Here is a 27714-nt window from a genome sequence, read left to right as displayed (position 1 = left end):
AGTTATAGTCATGCTTGAGATTTTTCTTGGGATTACTGAAAATGAAAACATGTATTAAAGTAACACCTAAGTCCCAAAGTAATTCTTGAAAACAGCAGAAAACAAAAATTTAAATATTAACTGCATATAAACTAAAACAAACCCATCAGGGCCGATTAAAGCTAATCTGTCCATGCAAGCAGTCATCAAGTGCAGGAGTTTAAAAAAAAAAAAAAAACAACAACATATAAAACTACACACCTTTTGTGCAGGCACAAAGACGGTCGGTCCCAGAGCAATAGGTAACAGATACAAAGGGGTCCGTCTCCTCTGCTGACCCCTCCTTCTTAGGTGGCTCTACCTTAGCCAGAACCTCCAATGCAGACAGGTCCATAATCATAACGTACCCAGCCCGTGTGGTCATCACTAGGTGGCCGAGGCCTGGAACCTCTAATCGCTTACACTCTTTATAGCTGGCAGCAGAGGTGGAGGGATTGGTAACAGTAGCACTGCTGCTGGTTGTGGCTGCACCACATGCAGTCCCTGTTCCAGAGCCAGCAGTGCCATCGAGGCCCATGCCAATTGCAGACGAGCCATTTTTTGGCGCAGATGGAAGAGTCTCCTCAGGAGTCTCTTCACTGTCATCTTCCCTGCTATCTAGCACATCGGGAGGAAGCAATATAAGAGAGGTGATGGCATCACAAGGGTCCCAGATCTGCTGCACCTTCACCGGTTCCTCATCCAAGGTGACAATACGGGTAGAGTAGTTGAGCTTATATAGTGCAAGATAACCCCCTCCACTCCCACCATTCAGTGACCTCGGCTGCTGTTGTTGCTGCTGGTCTCCTGGTGGCAAGATGAGGGGTGTCTGAGGTGGTGATCCCCCTTGATGGTGGCCCTCTACCCCGTTGGCCACTGGATCTCCTTTTCGCTGGCTGCAGAGGGCAGAATGCAGACGGTTGAGATTGTTGAGCGCTTCCACATGGTTTGTTGCACTCAGAGATTCCGTGACGCTGGGCTGCAGGCAGACAAGAAGGTGCACACCATCCCAGCAAGGTGTGATCGAGTCTATATAAAGATTTTCATCTTCCAGCTGTTTAGGCAGCCTTAAACACTGAACTAGTGATCCAGGTCGAGGAGGAGTGGAGACAGTCCCTGCAGCCAGAGTGCTCCATTTGTCTATGTGGCCATCTAATCCTGCTAAATTAGTTGCTGCATCAGCAAACTGCTGGATGTAGGTTATTGGGGGGTCCTGAAGAAGTAATTGCTCATGCGTGTCAAACTCCATCTCTATTATCTGTGGCACAGTAAAGCCTTCCTCATGAAGCCCCTTGCTCATAAGGTTGTTCATTTGAGCAAAAACCTGCCCTGTGGATTTGTCATCCACTTCTCTGATACTGTACAGCAGCAGCACAGGTATAGTCCTGCGTGTGGCCTGCACAGTAGATGGGCTTGGAGGTTGAGAACCTGCTAGATTAGAGAACCCCTGCTCCTGCACTGCAGTCTGGGGGTTGCAAGTCTCCATCTCCATGGGGCCATGGTCCTGTAAAGGCCCGGGGTGGAACGGCTCGGGGCCACGAGTCCTAAGGGGACCATCTGTGGTCCTGCGTGTTGCAGCTGTAGTTGTGCTTGAGGGTCCTGCCATTGGGGTGCTGGACGCTGAGCGATAACTGAGCAGGCCTCCAGCCAGCAGGCAGGGAAAGGGAATGTTATGGTGCTCCAGGACCTTGTCTTTGGCTTTGGCCTGTCTGTGGGTCTTGGTTTGGCTTAAGGATGGGTTGGCACCCAGCTCCTCCAGGTCCTTGACCGTGTCCTCCAGCACACTAGCCACCACCTCCCACTGAAGCTTCTCTGGTTGCTGGAGCACACTCAACGCAGTCACTCCTAGGCTTACATCCATGCTCTCCCACTGAGGTGGCTGGCCTGAAACAGAACAAGCGAAGGGGGCTGAAATTCTTCCTTTCTGAAGTACAACATGTCACCATTGATGGAAAGCACTTATTTGAACGAGAAGGCTTAGAGTGTTAACAAGACTTCGGCTATGTTCACTTCAAATGTAACCAAAAGGGCATGACCAGACCTTACAAGATCATTAATTCAAAGAGTACATACCTGTTACCGATTCTGACCGGGAATGGTCATCACTGTCTGAGTCCTCCAGCTGATCATCACTGGAAGAGATGCAGATTAAAGAAACATTAATACTATGATAAAACAAACAAAGAACTGTTATCCACACACAGGGTTCCTCCAGAGTATGAAGAGCTAAGTGGCACATGACCACTGCCTTTCCAGTCACAGCAACTCTTTGTTGGGCAATTTTGTTGTTTTATGTAATTATTTGATGGCTTAATGATCATAAAACTGAAGAATTATTCATTACCGGCATCAGGCGAATATAGCAATTATACTGAGATTAATGCCTTATAATAAATCTTGTTTAATGTCTGAGTAACTTAAGACCTACTGAAAATCTTGTTTTTGCTGACCACCAGCGATGTTGCTGTTTAGTTTTTACCTGTGCCTGATAGAGTGGTTAGAATGGGTTAGCTGCACATCATTTGTTTGGCTAACAATTGTTTAAATTATTTAAATTTAATTGCGATATGAGATTAGTGGTTTATTGATTCGGCCAGCTCACTGTTTGGTTCTGTACACGATACAGGACTCAGATTGATACATTCAAAGTACAGTGCATCCAGAAAGTATTCCCAGCCCCCAACTCCTTCCAACTTCATTTTGATATGGTACAGCTTTATTCCAAAATGGGTCAAATTTATCATTTTCCTCAAAATTCTACAAATAATGCCACATAATGACAAATATAATAGAAGTTTGTTTGAAATCAAAATTATTACAAATAAAAAACAAATTGGAATTGTCCCGTGACCACTGAGACAGGATTGTATCGAGGCACAGACCTGGAAAAGGGTACAGAAACCTCTACAGACAATTCCTTGGTGTTCATGGCTTCGTTTGTGCTCTGACTGTGGGACATTATATAGACAGGTGCATGCTTTTCCAAATCATGTCCAATCAACTGAATTTCACACAGGTGGATTTCAATCAAGTTGTAGCAACATCGCAAGGATAAGTGTTGGAAACAGGATGAACCAGAGCTCAATTGCGAGTGTCATGGCAAAGGCCATGAATACTTATGTACTTATGTATATATGATTCTTTTCTTTTTTTCTTTTTAATAAATTTGCAAAGATTTCAAACGTCTTTCACATTGTTAATTATAGGGTATTGTTTGTACAACTGTAGAAAATAATGAATTAGATCCATTTTAAAATAAGGTTGTAACATAACAAAATGGGAAAAAAAATTAAGTGCTGGGAATAGTTTTTTTGGATGCAAATGATTACAAATTCATAATGAAATTTCAGAATCTCTAAACTTAATCTTTCATTATTCTATGTTGTTGTATAGTACTTTATGTTGTAGAACAAAAGTAATTTGCACTCATTTCTCAGTTTTTTTTTTTAAGGACACCTACAGCTAAAAGTAAGTTAGTTTAATCCAACAGTTTTACAATAAATCCTCACTTCATGAAGGAGATAACGTTTGGTATGAAACAGAGTGAGTAAGTGATAAGATAAGTAACAGAAACTACTATGAGTAGAACACAACACAACTCAATAGCTTTAAACACTACATGTCCAAAATGATCATACAGGTAAATCAGTAGATTTGAAACAAAGTACTTAAATTGTATTTTCAATGTTTATTGAATGTTCATTTAAGCGGAGCATATTTTTCTCTCATTTGTTTTTAGCATTGACCATTGACAAACCGCTATTTGTCAATAACAGTGAGAGACCTCATCTCTCTTCAAATTCTTATGGCCAAAAAATGTTTTGTTTTTTGTTTTTTTTAACTCCGTCAGATTTTTCTTTCCAACTGAACATGAAAAAAAGATGACTCAAAAAAAGTTTTATGTATCCAGAATCCGTTACCCAATAAATCCTTCTCCTTTTACATGCGTACATACATTTACATACGTAAAAATACATAAACATTAAGAATGTGTTCACCTGTCTCCCTCTAGCTTGGGTAGGTCAGAGCAGGAGGACGACTCCTCTAGCCAGGCCAGAGTTGGTCTTCGAGACTCTGTTAGCGTCTGCTGGCTCTGGTCACAACCGCACAGGATTAGCTGCCTCAGGATGGCTGGGTCGTATGGGTTTATGTCAAACTTCAAGTGCACCTGTTCACAAAAATTATACCCTTCAATCTGGCGTCAATTTAATATTTAAAAGCTGATTACAGATAACTAAGCCTCGTGTATTCACACTTCACTGCTCTGACCTTCATCATTTTGGAGACATCCCAGATGCACACCTTGCCCCTCTTGGTAGCAGCAGCCATGAACTGTGGGCAGCTGCCAAAGCCATAACAGGCGATCTTGTCTGAATTGTCGGGGCTGTTGGGAAACTGAGCAGGGCTCGTTGCCAGTGTCACTGAAAGCGGAACATTCTGTGTGTGTTCACCCTTCACAAATGGACAATTGGGAGAATGTCGCTCATGTTCTGACCTGGGAGTAATAGAGAAATGCTGGGCATTAGAGTACAGCAAGATATTTTTAAGTAACAGCCTTTAACCCTTTTCATATCAATGCATAATTAATGATCTGCACTAACCATGGCTCATCTGTAGGTTCCCAACAGACCAGACACACACTGCAGGTGAAACACATGGCTCTGTCATCTCCTGTTGAGGCAGGCTGTGGAAATACAGGGGGATTCTCAGCGCTTACACTTACACAGCTATATCCGTTTTATCATCCAGCAAGTGGAAAAGCACAGACAAACTTTGGTTAAACAGCTCTTTGACTGCATGCAAATACTGGGAAAGTAAAATATGGGTAAATTGAGAGCCTACCTGGTGGTAAAACCCTGCTTGAGCCATTGGATCAGGCTGAGCCCACCTGTATCCAGCATGTGGCCACGAAGTAAACGTCTCCCTCCTGTTGGCCTCGCTGTACATCAAAGATCTGTGAAGTACAACATGCACAGTTTTCTGCATACTACCATGAAATGTTTCACTCTACATTTTTCACATGATAGATCATGTGCGCTCATATCACTCAGCAAACAGAATTCATGAAAAAGATCCTTAATAAATGATAAAATGTAAGTAGCTTTTGTTTTAACGCTTTTGGTAATTTTATCTGACATAATAGTGGATTAAATAAATACGTCCTGGCCCACATGGCTCATTCTTGCTCCATGTAACTAGTCTAAAACGGGCATTAACCATAAAAGATTTATAACTGAATTTTAGCCTTCAGCTAGAGAAGCACAGCTGGCATCGTGCTTGACGTGGTGGATTCACACACACACACACAAATCACTTTGAATCCAAACATTCTTAATACAGGACAACAGGTACAAGTGACAGCTCAGTAAGTTACCTCAGTGGCATAAAGGCATAATTTGTTTTCATATCAGTTAATAGAATTATTGATGTCCTCTCCTGTTTTTCAACAAAGGTTGCAACATTTCTTTTGATACACATTTCATCTATCTATCTACACTGCCCTCAGTCCCTGCTTCCTTTTGAGCTTTTATATAGAGACAGTTATGTTTTTAAAGACAAAAAGAAGCAAATACTACCAGGGTTCAAACATCAAAAGAATTCTGTAATAGAGACCTATTTAAAGTGTTCTACTTGCATTTAGGTTCTTATGGTTTTGCCAACTAGTCAATTCTCAGTCACAGAAACCCTGATGTATCACATTTAATGGAACACACCCTCAGTCACTGGACGAAGGATTGAAGCCTTGTGGACACAGGTATTTAAAGAGACCAAAAGAAGCATGTAGCCCACTAAACATTACCGTTTACTATCATTTTGTGTTATAGTGCTGCTTTCTCACCTATCTACAGAACGCCCTGGGCCCACCCCAAGCTCAGGTCTGGCGCTTGACAAGAGGTAGGAAAGTCTGTCCATGATGGATGAGGCCACAGACAAAGCAGCTACGTTCTGGTTGATCTTCTTCAGCTCGGTCGCAATGGTGCCAGCTACCAGTTTCAGCGCATGGTGGGGAAGATGGAAGGTGACGGTTGCCCACTGAGGAAGGGAAGGAGACAGAAGGAGATTAGAAAGACCTATCCGAACACTGTCCAGCCTCAAAAGAAAATACTGGTATATTTTCAGTACATGATTATACAACTTAGAGTCACGTTCAAAATTCTCCTTGGTGAGACATTCACAGAGATGCAAATTAGGTCATTTCATACATTAAAAATGTTTTTTTACATTAACCAATACGCAAATCTATAAAGCCATTCCATACCAGGTCAATTTTGAAACTGCGGAACTAGACAAAGTTACTTTTTAAAAAATTACAGTTTTCTGTAGTTCTGTAGTCAAGTGTTTCGGTTTTGGTAAAGTGTGGTAAAAAAAAAACATCAAAGAGAACTAATCAATTATATCGATTTGGTATAGACAATTAAAGCGCAGTAAGACAGAATACATGTGTGTGTCAATGAGAGGGACCCTGGTGGAATGGGGACGTTACAGGGAGCAGAGGTGAAGAAGGTGCAATACTTAGTACTTTAAGTACTTAGGGTCAACGGTTCAGAGCAATGGACAGTGTGGAAAAGAGGTGAAGAGGCGAGTGCAGGCAGGTTGGAACGGGTGGAGAAAAGTGTCAGATGTGTTGTGTGATAAAAGAATATCAGTGAGAATGAAAGGAAAGATGTTCAAGACAGTAGTGAGACCAGAGATGTTGTTCGGCTTAGAGACAGTGGCACTGAAGAAAAGACACGAGGCAGAGCTGGAGGTAGCAGAGCTTAAGATGTTGAGGTTCACTTTGGGAGTGATGAGGATGGACAGGATCAGGAATGAGGACATCAGAGGGACAGATCATGTTAGATGTGTTGGAGATAAAGTCAGAGAGGCCAGATTGAGGTGGTTTGGACATGTTCAGAGGAGAAACTGTGAATATATCGGGAAGAGGATGCTGAGGTTGGAGCTGCCAGGCAGGAGGTCTAGAGGAAGAGCAAAGAGGAGATTTATGGATGTAGTGAGAGAGGACATAAAGTTAGTTGGTGTGAGAGAAGAGGATGCAGAGGACAGGGATAGATGGAGCCAGATAATTCGCTGTGGCGACCGCTGAAAGGGATTTTCTAAAATACAGTACTTTGATTAGACCAACACTTGTTGTACGGATGTCGACACACTATAATGCAACTAGTGTTCATTGTGTGAGTAACCTTAGCTTTTCCAGTGTTCTACTAATTACTGAGAGTCCATAAAACTCAAACTATACTCCTCTGATACCCACAATCTTGTTACCATCTGTCAGTCAACAACTGAGAAAGTGCCATCGATTTAATGTTTGTATTTATACCAATTTTTAATTCATCGCCTGCCAACACAGACTGTTCTCATTGTATAAGCAGCACTGCACTTTTTTGGTAAATTTTATGTACTAAACAGAATCAAGACTGATATCAAACAGAACATTCTGTACTAAATCGAGTAAATGCACCGTCTGGTACATCGCCTGCACAATTTGCACAACAATCAGTGTTATACGCTGAAAAATGTTTAATCAGCACTAACATAATTTTTTCACCATGTAGAACCATTAGATGGTATCAGGGATTCCATTAGGAAGCAATTATGGGTTTTTATGTCTGGAAAAATTAACAGAACACTCAATAAATTAAAAAGCTGTCAATCAAAATGTCCAACTATAACAGTTATATTATGACTTCTCATGAATCAGCCGGACTTTTCATTGATGCCAAGTGAGCACAAAAAAAAGTAGTGGCAGTGAAGATAGCAGACATTCATTTCTTTACCGTCCTTTCTTGTGGGAGAAATCTTGTAATGATGCAAAGGTAAAAAAAAAAAGTATATCCAAGAAAAATGTAATGCAGCAATGAGTCATTCTAAATTTGCTTATGGTGAAATAAATAGCAATTTCTTTCTAATTGCCAAGTAGTTCAAATTGCAATTTATTATATTTTGTTTTATATTTTATTGTGTGGATAATATCTTTTTATTTATTTTGTATCTTCTGCTTAGTCAGGTAATTAGTTTTACTTGACCTTCACATAGAAATTACCATAAATTAACAAATGTGTTGTGTTGCAATATTTCAGCACATGCGCATAAAACCTCTATTTTGCTCTTGTCACCGAGCCTGAAAGATCGTTTTAATAGAAATTCTGTTCATACTTGCCTTATCTTCTTAAACCTTATATTTCATCTTCCCTCCCAAAGTTCAGGGCTCCTGTTCCCTTTTTTTCTCCCTTGTATGATGAACTATAGAGAATTTGGTGCTATACAGTCACTAAATTGAAGGTGTCCTGTGATTCTGTTGGGATCTTACATCAGCTGCACTGGACAAGGACTATACTGACAAACTGTGTATACACAGCGGATCATGTTTCGATGGGCTGAGCATGGATTTTAATCTACACTGCAAAGTGTGAACATGATCAGTCAAGTGTCTGGCAAGTTCATCTGGCACCAACTCAAAAATGTGAACATACAGTAGCTTAACAGTAATGTTACATTTTGTGAAGAGAGACCTGGGAACAAATTACAAATTTAACCAACCCAAAATCATGATGATACATTTCACTGATCCAATAGCCATCACACAGGTACACACATACACAGGAACACTAATTAAAACAACCACCGATATTAGAACTGTATCTTTGTAAAGTTTCACAGTAACTCAAACAAGTGCCTACAATTTTCGGCTCATTCCAGGAGGAAGGTTTATAGCACTAAAAATCAGTCTTCACAAGTTCAGATTTGGTACAAGGAACTTTAAACACGGTGCTATGTGATAATCTCTGAACAACTTCCATGTCCACCTTGTGTGACAGCCACTGAATGGGTGAATGTGAAGCAACACTGTAAAGCACTTTGGATAGAAGCACTACATAAGCAGACGAATTACAGTACCACAACTCTGAATCTTAAATATCTCAGGATCTTAGACAATTAGGCTAACTGATGGAGACAGCTATGTTATAGAATGTTTAATGATACCAGGCCCCTTTCAGAGATGCACTGGACAATTCTGACAATTCCTTTTGTTATAAGATCTACAGCTCTGATGTGCTGTAAACAAAACACGGTTTACAACTGCTCACGTTTTGTATGATGCAGTTTCTCAAATACAGTTTCACACGTGAGGACACTTCTGAATCGGACAATCTCCCGCTGTATGTTACATAGTGAAACCCCACTCCAGACTATATGACAGGCCGAGTTCTCCTAATATTGTCCGGAGTTCCTTTGTAAAACAGACGTTCTGACATGCACTACAATTGAGAGAAGCTTTTTTATTAGATGCATGGCTACAGTGTGTGCGCTGACCACATGCTGAAAAAAAGAGCAGTTTCTCCTGCTATGTGTTACATGTGAGAAACTCAACTATGGACAATGTCCAAGATTGATGTTACCTGACATTGTCCAGAGTTCATATGTGAAACAGGCTTTGTATTCAGTCCTCTCCACTTACCACAGCTCTCCATCTCCCTGCTGTGAAGCAGCTTGGCTTTGATCTGATTCACTATGCTCTGCAAAGCCCTTCAGGTAGTCAAATTACAATAAATAACAATGCTAATAGACAAGTCATGGCTCTCCTTTGATCGGACAGTAGGGCTAATCAGTACAGTTCAGTCATTTTTTTCTGTCACTCATCTAATGTCTAAATTGCTGACTGGCCACTTCTGTTACACACTTCTGAAACAACACAGGAAAGATGTCTGTCTCAGTTTCTACAAATAGCTTTGCCTGTGAATTAAAATGCTTTTAGATTTCGTCTTGCAGCTCACATGAGTGTGTGTGACCCCACAGATCCCTACAACCTTAGGGAAGATTTTATGTCATCTCTGGGACACACTGCTCACATCCTCTGACCATATTACTACAATTTTACTTGCAAGCTGTCAATAATAAAGTACGATAAGTATACTCAGACTTTGATATGTCATATTCCTAGAAAGTATTTTGTCACTACTTTTAATTATGTTAATAAGTACAGGTATTGAATTAAAATTAAAATAAATGAAAATATTGAAATCCATGACAATGACAAAACAGCCTATAAAATTACCACTGAGTTTAAATAGGAAGTAACTGAAAGTAACTGAAAAACAACACAAAAACCAAAAGGCAATACAACAAATACAACGCATTACTTTGAAGTTCTTAAAAGCAATTTTAATGGCAGTCTGTCTTCTTACTTCTCATGTGACACATGGTGACTTTGAGCTGTCGACACCAAAATTCAAACTTTCTAATATGAAAACAAACGGTACATCTCTGTTTATACAGGATATAATGTTGAAGCACAATCACCTTTTGCAAGGCTCTCAGACTAACCTTGGCCACTTTGTGATTGGCTGCTGTCTCGTGTGAGGTATTCTTCAGGCCTTCTTTGAGCTGCGTGATAAAGAGTTCATAGCCCTCTGTGTTGGACACATCTATCTTTTCCTGACAGGCTGACAACATCTGCTGGGCCTGGGAAAAAAATAAAGACACACACACAAATATTTTAGTTCCAAAGTGTAGACAGTATATATAGAGAACCTTGATTGTGCTATGGTCAACATAATTTCTTGTTTTGTTTCAATTGTAGATTCACCAGCTTTTCAGCTTTGCGTCAGCGTAAAACTGACATTTGCAGGGCTTGACAATAAGGCTTTGAGGGCAAGTGGCTAAGATGTCTTAGTTGCCTGAGAGCCAAACTTACTTGTCCAAAATAGAAAATGCAGGGCTATTAAAAAAATAAATAAAAGAAACGAGGATTCAAACAATTAAGAGAGGAAACCTTTTTTCGTCCCACAGTGAGGAGATTTCTTTGTTACAGCAGCAGAGAAATTGTGCAAATCTGCAGCAAAAAAAAACAGATGGAAAAGGAAAAAAAAAAAAAAAAAAAAAAAAAATCTATCTACATTTTAAAAGTCTACAATACAAATAAGCACAATTTTACAAATCGTACAGTACAAATAAGTTTACAATCAGTCATATTTAAAAAATATTGAAGTATAATACAATAATTATTATATTTAATTAACATACAAAACAAAATTTACATGTTGTAACAACAACAACAAAAACTAATCCCTTCTTTTCAAAATAACTGCTCATGTTGGGGCAAATGTGGATCAGCTGGTAGAAAGGGTTGTCCACTAATAATAGGGTCATAAAAAAGTATGTTATTCCTTCCTAAGCAATTTTCTTTTGAACCAACTACAGAATTTGCTTTGACACATGAGCTTTTGAAATCAAAGTTGAAATCAAAGACAATTATACAATAACACTGATCTGATCACAGGTCAAGATAAAACTAGAGAATGGAGATGACCAACAGAAAAAATAACATGTTCATTAAATGTTTATCTGGCACATTAATATAACATCTGTGCTGTGACTTTACAGCTTACATTTAACAAGGTACTTGATCCAACACTGAGGAGGCAGCCTGATTCACAAATATGTTTAGTAGCTTAAAATATTGATGTAACATCAATCAAACAAGCTTTTGAATAATGCATAAAAATACAGGCAGGAGTGTTATTCCATCCTTTTGCATGTTATTTAAACAGTCTACACTGAATTTTAAAAGACAATTATAACATAAAAAGAAACTACATCTTGATTAAAACTCTCTTTACCTGCAGGCTGCACCTGAATTTTGGATCATTACATTTACATTTAGTCATTTGTCAGATGCTTTTATCCAAAGCAACTTACAAGTGAGGTACAAGGCAGCAAGAATCTAAGTCAATGAGAAAACATCAAAGCAAAGTCCTCTTAGAAAAGTGTTCACAGTTTACGAGATACAAGTGCGTGAAAGAGTAGAAAGGAATTTTGTTTTGTTTTTTGTTGTTTTTTTAAGATTTAAGAGAGATTTAAGGGCATAGGAAGATGCGGACGAGTTCTGTTTTCAGCAGTTTTTTGAATATTGGTAGAGAGTCAGCTGAGCGTGCAGAGTTTGGTAGCTCGTTCCACCATCGCGCTAAAAGGTTTTGCTTGGTGTCTTCTTCATAGGAAAGTAGCCTACACCCTGATCCCATCCATAACCCTGCCTCTCTGTACCTTTCCAACCTCCTCTATATTATCATACCCACCTGTACCCTCGACTCACTGTCCCTTCTGCTCACCATACTGCTGGAAATCTTTTAAAGACTGTCTGTGTGTTTCTCGATTCTTCCGTTTTAACAAGAAAAAGCCTCAATCAGTGCTAAAAGATCAGTACTAAAAGATAAGCAAACTGAGAAGCTACATGAATATTTTCTACACTCTGGCAAATTATCTTTGACAACTGATAATTTGCCAAATTCGCAAAGTTCAAGTCTGACTGTCGGTCTGCAGCTCATTTCTGTAAAGCTTTCGAAGACACGATCATTCCTCAGGAAGTTGACACAGGATGAATGTATTGTCTATAGTGCGGATCCACGTCTTTAATGATTCATGAAGTTATGGTGAAGTTTGTAAACAGAGGTAGAACAGCATCAAATAAGATAAGATCAGATCAGATCATATCAACCTTTATTCGTCCCACAGTGGGGAGAATTCCGTGTTACAGCAAAGGAAAATCTTTTTTAAAAAAAGTCAGTATGCAGTACAAATAAGTATACAATCAACAAGCAAACTAGGGCTTATGTTATTGCACAGTTTAATAATAAGTAGTAGGAATATATATATATATATATATATATATATATATATATATATATATATATATATATATATAGTGTGCATTGGTTCACTGTGAGCAGCTCTGGTTGTAAAGTCTGTGAGCAGCCAGGAAAAAAGACCTACGATATCACTCCTTCAGGCACTTAGGATGTACCAGCCTGTCACTGAATGAGCAGCTCAGAGATGTCACGGTGTCATACAGGGGGTGGGATTCGTTCTGTGTCTAGGGGCATCCCCAGGACTGAGCTGGCCTTCCTAATCAACTTATCCAGTCTATTCCTGTCCTTCTGCACCAGCAGTCGATGCCATAAAAGATGGCTGAGGCCACCACAGTCAAAAAAGGTCGTAGTGCTCCTTGCATTCCAAAAGACCTTAGGATGCTGAGCAGAAGGGGTCTGCTCCTTCCGTTCCTATAAAGGGCATCTGTGTTATCTGTCTAGTCTAATCTATTGTTTAGGTGAACACCCAGGTATTTGTAAGAGTCCACTCTCTCAATGTCCTTTCCCTGCATGGTCCCTGGTGATGGTAAAGAGTGTTCGTGTCTATGATCAGACCGACGATGGGTGAGTCGGAGAACTTCTGCAGGTGACAGGTTTCTGAGCTGAACATGAAGTCTACAGTGTAGATGGTGAAGAGGAATGGAGCCAGACCCGTCCTTTGCAGGGCTTCCGTGTTGCAGATAAGGAGCCTTCACATACTGTGGTCGGTTTGTGAGGTAATCCATTATCCAGGTGGGGAGGTGTTGGTCCATCTTATCCCTCAGAAGCGCAGGCTTGATTGTATTAAAAGCACTAGAGATGTCAAAAAACATAACTCTCACTGAGCTCCCAGTCTACTCCAGGTGAGAGAAGCCTGTTCAGGAGGAAGATGTCAGCATCCTCAACTTCGATGCCTGGCTGCACCAGAGGGTTGAGATGGTTAAGCGCCAGCTTCTCCAGCATCTTCATCAAATGTAAGGTCAGCGCAACCAGTCTGTAGCCCCCAAGACTTTTGGGCGAGACGTCTTTGGTACTGGTGTCAAAATGGATGTCTTCCTCAAATGAAATCCAAATTGAAATAAATCCAAATTAAAAACAAAATGACACTGTCTTTGGTTCTCCTGAAATCAGAGATCATCTGCACTTTAAGATCTATCACAATGCGTGCAGCTATATAATAAAATATGATTTTAACCAATTTGTGGCTTGGCGACAATCATCTTTATTTTTCACTTTCCCAATCAGGCAACTGCATAATACATTCCACTTTCCTGATCACAGAGTTTGTGTTACTGCATTTGTTACATTTCCATCAAGTGAGAAAGGCATGAAGGATGTACTGTAGTTAGATATGCTCTGAAACGTCAGTGTCGAAGAAAGCTGGGCTTTACAGAGCTTTAAATAGTGGTTTCATGCAAGGCACAGATAATCCTTCATAGAAAAATAATGGTTTAATAGCATGCATGATATGCACACATTCACAGTCAGAATGTGATAAAGTAGTTCAAAAAATAAGGCTAAGATACTGTAACAGTATTGATTACGGTAACAATGAGAAAGCATGTACAGTAATTAATAAAAGAATAAGGGTTACATAAAAACCATTTATTTGATCATAATATTGTTATATTTAATATTTTTATATTCATACCACCAGGTGGTGTTAATGTGGGGATGATCATTGCGAGTTTATTGTCATTCATATTTATTTTAATAAATTAATCGTTTTATTTATTTTACTTTGCACAGAGCAGAGCTTTAAGACATAAGCTAAGCTGTATCAGTGCTTAAGAGAAACAGTTGGACAGAACACAGAGGACAGACTATATGTCTCACAAAAGCACTAGCTTAAGTTTCACACTATAGCTTTAAGCTACTGAGAGCGAGACCAGCATATCTGAAATGAGGAGTGTTTGTATCGACACTGTGTTTAACGCAACGTGATGTCATCCAGCAAGGTGATGCATTAGCCAATTGCATGCATTAGAGTACGACTTTCAGGGGAAATATTTTAAGATTGTCATGACCAAAGAAGAAACAGCTGCTGTTGGAATAACTTTTTACAATGCTGTTTGTGAGTATTACAGCACTTTTCCTCCACATGGTACAAGCTCAAATTGATTCCACTCTATTTGCTTTCAGTACCATAGTTGTAGCTGGTCAAAGTAGCGATGCTACATGAAACTTGGAAGAGCATAGAGGCAGCAAAACCAAAGGCTGCTGGCAGAAAAAAAGGAAAAATTTAAAAATTTAAATCAGGAGAGTTTGAACACTTCTTCATGGTTCTGAGGAAAAGACGACTGCACTCAAAGCCAGTGGTAGTATCACTTTCTCTGACCAACTAGTGGTGTGCAGTTTTTTCACATTTTTAACTTTGCTATTTTATTAGCTCACTTGAAACCTTAATGTGATACCAAAAAGTAGCAGGTACTATCCATAACGTTTATTGACCGAATAATCACAAAAGTCTAATAGAGTCAAGTCAAGTCAGTACTTTGGCAACTAATTAGCTTTTTACACACATACTGTGAACTCCTCTCTTACCTCTGTGACCGGCAGCTCCAGCTGAACCATATCCTCCGGCTTAGCCACTGGAGGCTGGAGAGCTGTGTCTAGGAGCAAGATACCATTCAGGTCCTTCCTGCATCCCACTGCATAGTCATCCACAAAAAGCACCTTGTCCACTGCGGGAAAGTACTGACACCTGACACGCCCACCAGGTTTAGCTGCGGCAGGAATAGAAGACAAAACAGAACATATTGTCAGGAGGGTTGAAGGAGAAGCAGCCTCAAAAAAAAAACAAACACCATTTATTTTACATTAACATTATAAGTTGGTTCTTTTGTTTGACACATGCCTTCAAGAACACAAACAATGTCAGTGTTTCTTATACATTTAAATTCTGCACTTTAACTATAGAGAATGAACCTTTGGCTAAACAAGTGGTGACTGACAGAACGTGGGCCTTGATATCAACAAACAAACTAAAAAGTACTTTTAAACTAAACACCAACGTATGGAAAACATTCAGTTTCACCCTCATTTGCTCACAATAAAAAAAACTTTTTTTTAGCCCAATACTTGCAGTTTGTTGTGCTAGCATTTACTTGAACTAGACAACCTTTTTAAATGTAAATGACCACTTACTATTCAGGACTACATAGAATGTATAACACTAAATGTCATTATCAAAGATTTAGCTCTGATAAGGTTGTGCATATTTTGCTACTTTTATGAAAATATGCTGTCAAAGAGTAGCTACCTGCAGCATATAACGTGGTGCAAGGGTGTAGAATATTAACTGAAAAGATTTAAACTAAACCAAAAAATAAAGTAGCAAGGGAAACACTTTTTAAATATTTATAACAACACTAAATATTGTAATAGAGTATGAAAACACTTTTATACTAGAAAAGAGCAAAGAAACAACTGTGTGTAATCAGTATAAACTGAGCAAATTTCAAAAAACTACTTGATTTTACATCTTACGTGTGTGTGTGTGTGTGTGTGTGTGTGTGTGTGTGTGTGTGAGATTATGGGGGTAGATTATGTCCTCACACATTGCATCAACAGAATTGTTCTTTTTCTCCCAGGCTCTCTGCCTGCAAGACCCCCCTTCACCTTTTCACCACTGTTTGTCCTCTACTAAGTACAGTAGGTTACATGATTTTCTTGGCTGGTAAAATGTACCTGTATTTGGAAGGGTTGGTGGGTGTTAGTGTCAAGCCCTGCTATGGGGGGACAGTTTAGGCCCTCAGTACCAATTGACCATCATTTAAATCCCACACTCTACATGAGTATTGTTGCTGACCATGTCCATCCAATTATGACCACAGTGTACCCATCTTCTGACGGCTACTTAGCATAGGATATTGGGATATTTTAGGCACCTTCGGGAAGGACATTTGCATCATGGATGTGTAGCCAAAAAATCTGCACCAACTTCTATATGGACAAGAACCAACAGAGTGTTTCCAGCACCTTGTCAGACCATTAAGAAAATAGACATTTCTGAATGCAAAAAGGGGTTAAACCCAATACTATCACAATGCACCTATTTAAATAGGTACACGTCACCCATGATTGTTGCTTTGCTGCACATTCTGCTGATAAAGGTGACTGTTCCCTTCATTGCTACATAGTTAAGATCAACAATCCACAGCAAAAAAAAAAAATCCAAACCTGAGATCCTATTATCAGAGTTACCTGAAAGTGGGGGGACTTGTTGAGAAAGTAACACTGTGATGCTGCTGTAAGTACATCTTCATTGACAGAGAGAGCAACAAAAATACAATCTCATTTAACAATTTCCATAACCTATTCTGTGAAGATTTTTATTGCATTTTTTTCCCTCAATTTGATAGAGAAGTGGCAGACAGAAACCACGGGTAGACATGCAACACAGATCTCCAGCCTGAACTGAACCGTGGATGTTGCAGTCAGGTAGAATGTGCTGTTATCACTGAGCTACCGCGGCACCACATCTGCACGGGTAATTATTTCAGTTAATGATTTGAGGAAGCAGATTTGTCCCTTTAACATTTCCTAAAAAATGATTTCCTTTTTGGAGGCAACATTACAAATGTAGACATGCATTTGTTCTTCAATGTTTGGCTTCAATGTTCCATGTTTTCTACATTAGGGTTGTAGTGACAAGCTGGTCTTATACAGGCAGGAAGGGCATCCGGCATAAAAACTCATGCCAAATCAACGTGGCGACCCTTGAAGGGACAAGCTGAAAGCTGTTGATCTATACTAATAACTACAAGTAGTATGGCAGCTAATAAAAGTAGCTTCCTCCTCCAATTTAAATTACTCAAATTTAAGGACATTGTACTTTGAGAAGCGCTAAAATGTCAAAAAAAAAAAAAATCATACTGTCCCTAATGGAAAGAAGACTGCACTTCAGGGCACTTAAATTTCCACATGTTTAGACGAAATTCCCTGTGGCCCTGAACATCACAGGAACTGTCATAATGCCTATTACCATGTATTGAACATCAGCAAAAAGTGAGCTAGTCAGAAAAATATTTCTACAATCATGCATGCTGTTAACTTCATCATAAAAAAGATGAAATCTATCATCAAAATTAAACTTTATTCTGGATTGGTCAATAAATTTAGGATTCTGCATCCAGAAGCAGACTGAAGACTGATGATACTACTAATAATGTTTATGAGATCTTTTTTCAGTCCGTGGATCAATTCATGAGAGCACAACAAAATGAAAGCAAAACAAGATTTCTAGATTTTATAATACTAGAATTTGTGTGGAGGTTACACAGGTAAAAGTGTAAAAATTGTAAATGGTGTAATAAAGTGCTACTTTTCTAAAATGTAGTCATTTTTTTCTCTTCCCTCCAAACTATAGTGTTGTTTGCGTAGAATACAGATTTATAATGTGCTATTAATGTAATGTAATAATGTAAGACTTATAATATTTCTTTCAATGGGGAAAGATGAATTAAACAGCAAAATGAATAGAAAGCATTAAAAACACATATCTGTTGGTTTTGTCATACTTTAACAAAACTGGAAAGCACAGACAGCAGCCTACCATCGCCCCATTTTCCCTAAACACACAAACATCCATTCAGAAAAAGTTTAACCGGGCTGAACATTCTTTCTAACACAACCAACAGACACTGAATGGTGAGATATGCAAGCCGTGACCTGAAACTGAGAGTCTTATAAAACAACTCAGTACAGGTATATTTGGTTATTGCTCCTCTTTTACTTTCAAGAGGTGTTGTGTTACTAACATGTACATTATTACATAAACTTGGCCTGAAAAACACGGTAGCCTACATAAACAACCATGTTTACAGATATTCTGTCAAACCAAGTGGCATCTATTATATTTAAGTCATATGAAACAATCTTTAAATTGGCTGCGATGTTCCAAATATGCTGCCCAAGTGAAAAATAAACAGTTCAACAATTATACAGTATTTATGTGAATGACTACATGTGGAGTAATACTGGTTACAGTTTACAGCCCCACTAACACAAAAGGAATACTGGCTCAGGGGGGAGCCATTGTCACAAGAAATGGTTTACATGGAAACAGCTTCTAATATACTATGATTTGCCTGATGTAACATTTAAATGTATTACTCTTGTCCAATGATTAAAGTCAGAATAAAGGCTTCTCCAGAAAGACTGGGATTCCAAAGCAGATTAACTTGAAAGGATGTAAACAAATTGAACAGTAAGTTAACGCCACAGTATTGTCTACAGGCCAATCAATGGATCAGTGCTGTGTGAAGAAAACTTTAAGAGGGCAGAAACTTTACAAGTAATATTCTGTCATTACAGGGTGATAAAACATCTCACCCTGACATGCAACGCCACCATCACAGGGGTTCAACTGGTTACATGTCTGAATTGTCCATGTTAACTCATGTTCGACAATAGCACCTGTACAGCATCAAGACAGTTTACTCTGAGCATCACACCTTTGCCTCCTAATGACTGACAGACGGCACGGTGCGCTGTGCAGGCAAGCAGCTTAGCTAAAGTCCCATTCTCTACCTTTGAGGCTGTCACACTAATTCACACTGATACACTGTAGTAGCCACCTTTACCTAAGGAAAAGTAGATGTGCTACTTCATCTACCCAACATATGAACTGTTCTTCTAACAGCGTATCGTGACAGACTCCTGGAAAAACTGAAAGTAACAGGGAAGGTTACCCGGTTAGCTAGTGCTTGTGCTAAATGAACTAGCTTGCTTTAGCTTGCGTGAGTAATTATGTTGCAGCTACGGTAAACAGTAAGTCCGCCAACACCGGCGTTCAATAAGGACTGACGGTAACACTAGTTTAAATTTCCCCACAAACCGATCAACGTCTGGGGACATTTGGCACAAAAAGCACTAACATAATGCATCATGTGTGCCGAAGAGCGTAGCTAGTTGTCTAGCATTAGGCCCGAGGATACGCTAACCGCTAAACCCAGTTACCATTAGATCGCTAAGGTTACAACTCCGCCTGTGTCGTGTTTAGGGTCTGTTGACAGTCCGTGGTTGGCTTGTCAGAGTGAAACTGTGGGTGTCGGGGCTTGACAGAAGGCTCCAGCGCTTACCGTGCAAAGCTGAAGCCTGGAGAATGGCCCCTGAAGTGCCGTCAATTACTTTGATACTGCCGCGGCTGGTAACGGCCAAGATAGCGTTGAGGGCCGGGTGGTACGACAGGCTTCGCAGGCCCTCCTCGTCGCAACGCAGGCAACCGTCTCTCAGTACAATCCAGTCTGAGGAGGTGGACGAGCCCGAGCCCGGCGAGGCCGCGGCCGCCATCTTTCCTTATTTTTCCCTTCCCGTACCCTCTGGGGTTTATACGTATCCGGTAAAACACGTAATCTTGCTAAATATACAAGTATAACTCCAAACTAACTTATCAGTCCTGTGCCACTACTGACTCCTTCTGCGGCTTCTTTCTCCTCCGCCCGTTACCGCAGCAGTGGCTATTCACCATCAGCGCTGAGGAACTCCAGGCTGGGCTTTCTGTCAGTTACACGATAGGTAAACGGAGTTGGCGTATCTTTCTCCACGTCCCGCGATAACACAGAGTGCTAACGAGAACAACGGTGGACGAAGTAGTGGAAACATCATCTGCAGCATATAATCTCAGCAGTTGCTTGGCCTCTATACGCGTCTGTGATGCGGTCACAACACGTTTCACACTATCGCAGTGAACAATAAATCCACATACACGTCAAACGATGCTCAAAAAGTAGGCTACTCTTCAACAAGATGGTTGATATATGACCGCCAGAGCTTGTCAAAGTTCAGAGGCTGCCAACAGAATCGATCTGATGTTCTCTTACTGCGAAGCAATTGAAGTCACTTTTTGCAGGTGTTTAATTTTATCACTCAAGTAGGATCGATTCTCGACAGACACAAAAAAGCAATAGTAAGGTAACTGTTTATTTCAAAGTGTTGTACTGTATAAATGGTCTGGTAGCAGGGCTGCCCTACATAATATACAGTACATCTATTAGACATAGGATTATGATTTTTATATAAGCCATTTAAAATGAATGAGGTGGCCAAAACATTAGAACCACCTGTTCTTATAATGCACTCCAGTACCACACCACTACCCACTTTGAACTCAATAATAAACACACAGTGGAATTATCACCTTTTTCAGAGTTTCAACCTAAAAACTGAAACAATATAACCTTGTAAAAGTAGAATTCATACAATAGCCATAATGCCTGATCAGTGTATATCATGACAGATGTTACACACAATAACAGTTTCCTCGTATCCCAAAGGATGCCTGTAAACAAAACAAGCATGGTGAAGGGCTGAGCCAAAAATCTTTTTTTATTGGTTGATTTTGTTTAGGGGCGTTAGGAAGGACAAAAAAAAAAAAAATTGGTTGATTTGGATTTTGTTTAGTAGGCTGATTATCTACATCATCTACCACCCAAACAGAACATTTAGTAACTTTAGCTGCCAACAAACTTGCTTTCCTGGTCCATGGATCATCAGTTCTTTAAACTGACTCTGTAGCACTAGTGTCTGGGTGTAGTTGCAGATGTTTCCAGTAGGCTCTCCAACCATAGGCCAGTTGTTATAGGCACTGAGTCCTTTGTCCAAACAATAGACAACTGTTTACAGATATATAACCGTCTTCTTCAGGCAATAAACACAACTTGTGAAAATAGATTGATGGATTTCATCTTTATGGGTTATTGTGTGGAGATTGTTGAGACTGTTTAAAGGACCTTAAATCCCTTTCACTGACTATACTTTAAACATGAATTTACAGACACTGATAACCGTTATCCACAATATGAACTGTTGTTGCCTGGCTCCCTTTTCTTGGACTCTTGTTTTCTCGTGACTTTAGTTTAGTTAGGTTTGGTTGATGCTTTATCCCTTTGGGTTTATTGGTAATTACAGCCCTTGCTCGGTCTTTGTTTGTGTGCACCTCTGCTTTATCTCCGCTCTCGTTCAGTCTCTATGTGCACACGTTTTTGATTTATTGTCTATCCACTCTTGACTGGTTTCTGTACGTATGTACCCGCTCTCTGGCTCTCTGTTCCTACCTGCCCCTGGTAGTTGTATATATATATATATATATATATATATATATATATACACACGTGCATTTGCTTACATCTAGTATCACCAGTTGAGATTAGTTTCCTCACTTTAGGGTTTAGCGTCATTTCTAATTAATGCCAGTTGTTTCCTCAAACACACAGCTATAGTTTCAATTTTTCAATTTTCAATAAAATGTTTGTTCAGGTGTTTTACCTGCTTTAATAACCATGTTAATAACTCATGGCCATCTTGATTTTTGGTAATACTATCAGGGAGTTTTTGTGACAGTATAGCAGTGGGCTGACATCTGTTAGGCTGAGCAGATGTCATTCATTTCATTCTCTGGAAATCAGATAAAACCTCAGTTTTAAGTTGAGGCCTGGCAGAACTTCACAATTCAATGTATCCTCAGTTATCTGTGAATTAAAGACTTCAGACAGTCAGTGAATGAAAAGATTTGATTGCAAATACATATTACATGAAGTAATCGTAAAGTTAACAATTATAAAGTGTCACTGTCACAATCCAGTGCAGTTTTCAGTCTGTTCTTCTGTCTCCTACCATTTCTCTGCCCAGCCACTTACCAACTTCTTCCCCATTTCTATCAGGAACTTTTTAAGAATGATTTGTGGAACCCAGATAAGCCCAGAACAAGCGAAGGAATAGGAAGGCAATAAGTTTATTATGCGTAACGAGGAGTGGAGGAACAGGTGGACAGACAGGACCGCGGGGGGTGTGTGACTGCAGTGACCGATGGGGGCAGGTGCTGGAGTGTCTGAGGAGGACAGAGATAGTGAGCAACGGCAAAAATTCAATATAAACTACAATGAGAGTGGGATTCTTACTGTAGGTGGGTGGCAAGTAATGTCCCTCAAGTGGAGTCTGCGCACAGGTAACAGGAGGAGAAGTGTAGAAACTGAAGGCGGCTGAGAGACCAGGAAAGAAATTACAAAATCTCTTAGTCCACGGAAACGCTGAATAGCAATAGTCACTTACAACATCTTTTCAGGCAGGTGTAGCAGAACAGAGGATCCCCGGGGAGACGTGGAAGCCGGCAAAAACACCCGGATATGAGGAAAGGCAAAACACTCTGAGATCGGGAGAAACAAAAACAGGTTCCTTCGTGGGATAACAGGAAGACAATCTGGCAGGGAGAGACAGGTGGCCAGGGCTTATGAATGGGAGGTGACAGGTGGATACAGAATACAGGCCGATTAGGCGGCACAGCAGGGAGAGAGGAGAGAGAGACAGGGAGAGCAGAGCGGAGGGGAGAGATGCTGATGCTCACCAGGACAACACGGAGCGGAGTCACGGCCGTGACAATTTCCTCATATCTCCTAGTTTCCAAATTGGCCCATTTATATTGGTTTTGTGCCAGGTAATTCCAGTTTTTCAGTTCGACTGTGGCGCAGGAAGGGAGAGCGGTTGTCCACCAGTCCAGTTGTTTGTTTGATCCCCGATCAATGAGAAGCAGTGTAAAGCACTTTGAGTGCCAATAGGTAGAAAAACGCTGGGGTTTTCACATGGAACCGGACCAAGGATACAAAAACGCAGAGACTTTTTAAGGAGCATTTTGACAATGAATATAAGATCTCGGTAGCCTACATGAATAAGGCCTTAAGCTGGCAAACAATTAAAGCTGATGATAGTGAAGTACTAAACTAGTGTTTTTTTTCCTGGCCAGTTGTTGGAATGCAATGACAGCTTTGGAATAAATGGAAGAGTTTGATAGTGCAGCCAACATGCAGACTATTGTTTCTAAGCTTCAATACAAATTCAAGTGCTGCAAACTTGAAAAGGTTTCTCAGAATTCCTTCATTTAGAATGGATTATATTGCCTTCATGAATGATACGATCCTAAAGGGATATGCAGTAAAAGTTCCAGTGAAGGACCTTGTTCACAGTTAAGGAAATGTGTGGTACATTCCCAATATAGGAGTGTATCACCCTTCAAACTTTGCGTGATATTCCATTGCGTTGCTTCTTATCAGTTGACCTGATTAGACGAGCAGCTCCTTCAAGGACCAAATCTTACCAGCACAATAATTGATATTTTGACTAGGTTTTGTCTAGAGCCTGTGGCAATAGGGGCTGAAGTGGGAGTCATGTTCCTGGAAGTCATGGTCCTGCCAGATGATGCTGACCTTCCAATGGAAAGGGTATTGGGTGTGCAATAGTGCGTTGAGTCAGATCAACTCAAGTTCATAGTCGTCATCCGAAGCAATCCCCCACCAGAAGAGGGATCCTAGCCATGCTGAGCTCAGTGTATGATCCACTGGGGATACTTGACCCTGTGAATTAATGTGCTTTGCAGGATGAGATTGGGATGGGATGAGACTGTGCCTTAGCGTCTTGCTCAAAGGCGGTTCCAATGGATACAAAGTCTAGAGCAGTGAAATGACTTCGCAATTGACAGATGTTTGAAGCCAGAAAACTTTGGTAAGACGCTCAACTGTGTAATTTTGCAGGCGCTGTGAGGGGAGCTATGAGACAGTAACATACTTAGTCCAGTGAACAGCAGTAATCTAGTTCAGAGTGGTTTTGTGTTGGGAAAGTCAACAGCCCCTAAAGCCCATGACCATCCCTTGCTTGGGGCTCGCTGTAGCAACCTTGGCAGTACGTGTGGACAGAATGCCAAGGAAGGAATTGCAGCTACCACTGGAGGACCCCACATATTGGACTGATACTACAGCAGTGCTAAAATACATTAGTAAGGAGACAAAGTTTCGCACATTTGTAGCTAATAGAGTGTCAGCAATTCAGCAGACCTCAACAGTCTCACAGTGGCTCTACGTAAATTCTCAACTTAATCCTGCAGGCTGTGCATCTAGGGTCAGAACGTGAATGCCCTTTTATGACACAGACTGTTGGTATTTAGACCGGACTTCCTCACATAGTCAGTTGAGAAATGGCCAAAGAATCCAGAGCACCTGCAAGAGCTTGAAACAGCTGATCCTGAGGTGAAAATAAATGTCACAGTAAAAGGTCTTGCAGGTTAAAAAAAACCCAGACACAAAAGTTTACTCTACTATGTCATCTAAGTATACTTCACATGTGTTCACACCTGAAAGCACTGCATTCATCGGCTGGGGCAGTCACTGGGGTGACAAAGTACCCTTTTAGGAGGTCCAGTTTGGTGACATATTTGGCAGAACCAACACGGTCTACACAGTCATCAGGTCGTAGCAGAGCGGCAGGGATTAACTGATTGGGTTTACCAGACATTTGGCAGGTGTGGCAAGAACGGCAGAACTTACAACATCGGATTTACGTCCAGGCCAGAAGAAATAACGAAGGACGAAGGTTTTTCTTATACCTAAGTGGCCGTACATGTTGTGAATATGTGCTAGACTCAGAACTTGGAGACGAAAAGGCTGAGGGACAACAATCTGACACACGGAGTCATATGTGGAACCAGAGCTCATCTAGCAGGTAAGACAAACTTTTCACATGTGAGATGTTTCCTTTGGGACCAACAGTGAGATAAAGTCTGATCCGATTGCTGCGCTTTAATTAAATGATCTGTCTACTGAGAGAAACAGCATCTTATCATCAGGCTGTAAATCAACGCAAACAGATTCATTAGAGCTTTTACACTCTGAGGGCAAACTTGTAGGATCAGAGGTGCTCATGAAGTTTCCAAGATTTCCAAGGGTTACAGCACACACGGGAAAAACAGGGCGAGTTTAGCGCAGCGGGATCACACACACAAACACACACACACACACACACACACACACACACTAGTGCATGGAAAAACTTTTCCGCCAGCCAAATAATTTCCGAGTAAGATCTATACCTGCAATCGGTAACTGATCTCGCACAGCCAGTCACAAAATCGGATGAGGGCTGAACAAACGCACACGCACCATCACACGCACCATCGCATGCACTACACTCATCACACGCACCATCGCATGCACTACACCACGCCAAAATATCTGAGCTGAGAAGGTTAAACACAGCACCACGAATCAGGGACTGTTTAGCACCGGTATCTCTCAAAATAGTGATTGTATCAGAGCTGTGGATGATGGAGATTTTGTCATTTTGGACTCAGGACAAACAGCAATGAGATGACCCTGCTATAGACAGTAATAACACTCAGAAGCATCTATGTGGGAACAAACGCTTTTTGGAGATTTTATTTTTATTGCAGTAGAGACGAAATCACGACGCACTGGGGAAGTGAACACATTTTTATTGATTAACGCAAACTCGTCTGCTAAGAAAGCAGCCGCAGAAAGAGAAGTGAGTTTGTTTATATCACAATTTTGTCAGATAACCGATTTTCTAACTCTTCTTACAATGTGAGTTCACGCAGATCATCCAAGGTTTTTACCTTTTACTGGCCTGAAAACATTTGTCAAACAGAACCGTTTTTTCACATTTCACAGAGAACAGTAGGTTTTACTTTTTCCTAATCCAAACTGTCTTAAATAGTTGATAATAATTCAAAACTAAACATGCAGAATAAAAGTGAGTGAACTCCCAGTGGGCCAACCACACCCATGGCTGGAGGCCCCAACCCACCGCAGTACTAGAAACAAGAGAAAGATTAAAACTCAACCAAAAGCAAGACAACCTGAAAACCTAAAACCACATTGTATTAACTAAAATAAACAGCAGTCAGTGCTCTGCCTGCAAACAAGCAGATGGCTGTTACTATATATATATATATATATATAATGACAATACATTTGATATTTTTTATATTTTTATATAAAGTCAAACACCTTACACCAGGTGGTAAGACTGCTCAACTTGTTAAACTAAAAGTCCACTTAAAATATTGTAAAACAATACCTCAGGATATTTAAACCCCTACTTTTACTACATACATCAAAATACAAAACACTAAAATATAAGTTTAATTTACTAAGACCACAAGCAGAAACATCTCAACAGTAACAGCAGAAGGAGCAGCAGCCATTCTCCCACACCTGCTTCACATTCCTTCTCTTAATCAGTTTGTTTCTCTCATTGGCTGCTGCTCTTCTCTTGCCACCAGCCCTACGTGAGTCCTACTGTCCACCTGCCACATTCGCTTACTGACTCAACCATCTATACCTCCAGGAATTTTCATGAACGAAGATGTCTATGCCCTCCCTAGATGGAGACAAGTCCAGTATATGGCAGAACTCCTTTGGAACCGATGGACTAAGAAATATCTGCCTGAGCTGCAAAGGCGGCAAAAATGGACACAAGCAAAGTGAAATTTTGTTGCTGGGGAAGTTTTGTTGATCGTTGATGAGTCAGCACCTCGAGGCTCATGGGTCATAAGCAAACTCCAACAAACATAAAAGATGAATGTGGTCTAGTCTGCCAGGTTCATATCAACATGAAGACTAACAAGCCTGGTAGAACTAAGGTTTGTCTTTTCCAAGCATCAAAATGAGACAGTGTTTCCTACAATGTGTCAAGTGCTGGTGGCAGAAAGACCATAAGAGACTGGTTATAGGCTTAGTTTATAAGTCATTTAGTAATTTCTTCCAATATGAAGTTTGCATATTATTGGAGAACAATTAGGGCCCAGGTATCTATGAGCCGATGGGAGTTGGTTCTACTTTTGTTTTTTCTATAGTCACTGTGTCTTGAAAGGTCAGGCAAATTAATAAGTGTATATATAAGTGTATGGATGACATCATCAATAACGTTACGTAACTGCCTTTGAAGTGTTGCCATTGAAGTTTGCCTAACCACTTGTCAAGGAAACACTGTTTGGTTTGGCAAACCGTTAGCGCTAAGGGAGAAACAAAGCACTGGTGAAAGTTACGTGTCTATAGTTATGCACATACACTGTTTCTTAGTGTGTTCTGTGGAATTAAATTGCACAGGTGATAATAATGTTATGCCTGATCGGTGTGTCTCTTAGAACAATGCACAGAAAACACAAAGGAAGCAATTATTCTTTATGGATTACAGAACTGTGCTTCTAGTAAATGATGTGGAATGCAGAGAAATTGCATTTCACCATGTGATGGACACTGGTTATTGCACCATGGACGACATTTCC

The 27714-nt window shown here is 40.3% G+C and overlaps 1 protein-coding gene across 7 annotated transcripts in view; it reads right to left on the bottom strand.

Annotated features, from left to right (window-relative positions):
* birc6 (baculoviral IAP repeat containing 6) overlaps positions 1 to 20163 on the bottom strand; it is a 101729-nt gene extending 81566 nt beyond the window's left edge. For 6 of the 7 annotated variants that reach the window (XM_067475878.1, XM_067475905.1, XM_067475912.1 and 3 more), the window contains exons 1-10: positions 19727 to 20160; positions 15186 to 15367; positions 10342 to 10479; positions 5858 to 6051; positions 4861 to 4972; positions 4620 to 4702; positions 4288 to 4513; positions 4017 to 4186; positions 2092 to 2150; positions 241 to 1902 (exon numbers count right to left, since the gene is read on the bottom strand). In XM_067475878.1, the coding sequence (XP_067331979.1) occupies positions 241 to 1902; positions 2092 to 2150; positions 4017 to 4186; positions 4288 to 4513; positions 4620 to 4702; positions 4861 to 4972; positions 5858 to 6051; positions 10342 to 10479; positions 15186 to 15367; positions 19727 to 19937 (3037 nt within the window). In that variant the 5' untranslated portion in view covers positions 19938 to 20160. Of the gene's footprint in view, positions 1 to 240; positions 1903 to 2091; positions 2151 to 4016; positions 4187 to 4287; positions 4514 to 4619; positions 4703 to 4860; positions 4973 to 5857; positions 6052 to 10341; positions 10480 to 15185; positions 15368 to 19726 lie in introns of all 7 variants that reach the window. The other variant, XM_067475930.1, reaches the window with a different exon arrangement.
* Positions 20164 to 27714: the final 7551 nt, after the last annotated feature.

The sequence above is a fragment of the Channa argus genome, chromosome 1 (genome assembly GCF_033026475.1).
Source record: "Channa argus isolate prfri chromosome 1, Channa argus male v1.0, whole genome shotgun sequence".
Lineage (NCBI taxonomy): Eukaryota > Metazoa > Chordata > Actinopteri > Anabantiformes > Channidae > Channa > Channa argus.
This window is presented reverse-complemented; position numbering and strand designations above follow the sequence as displayed.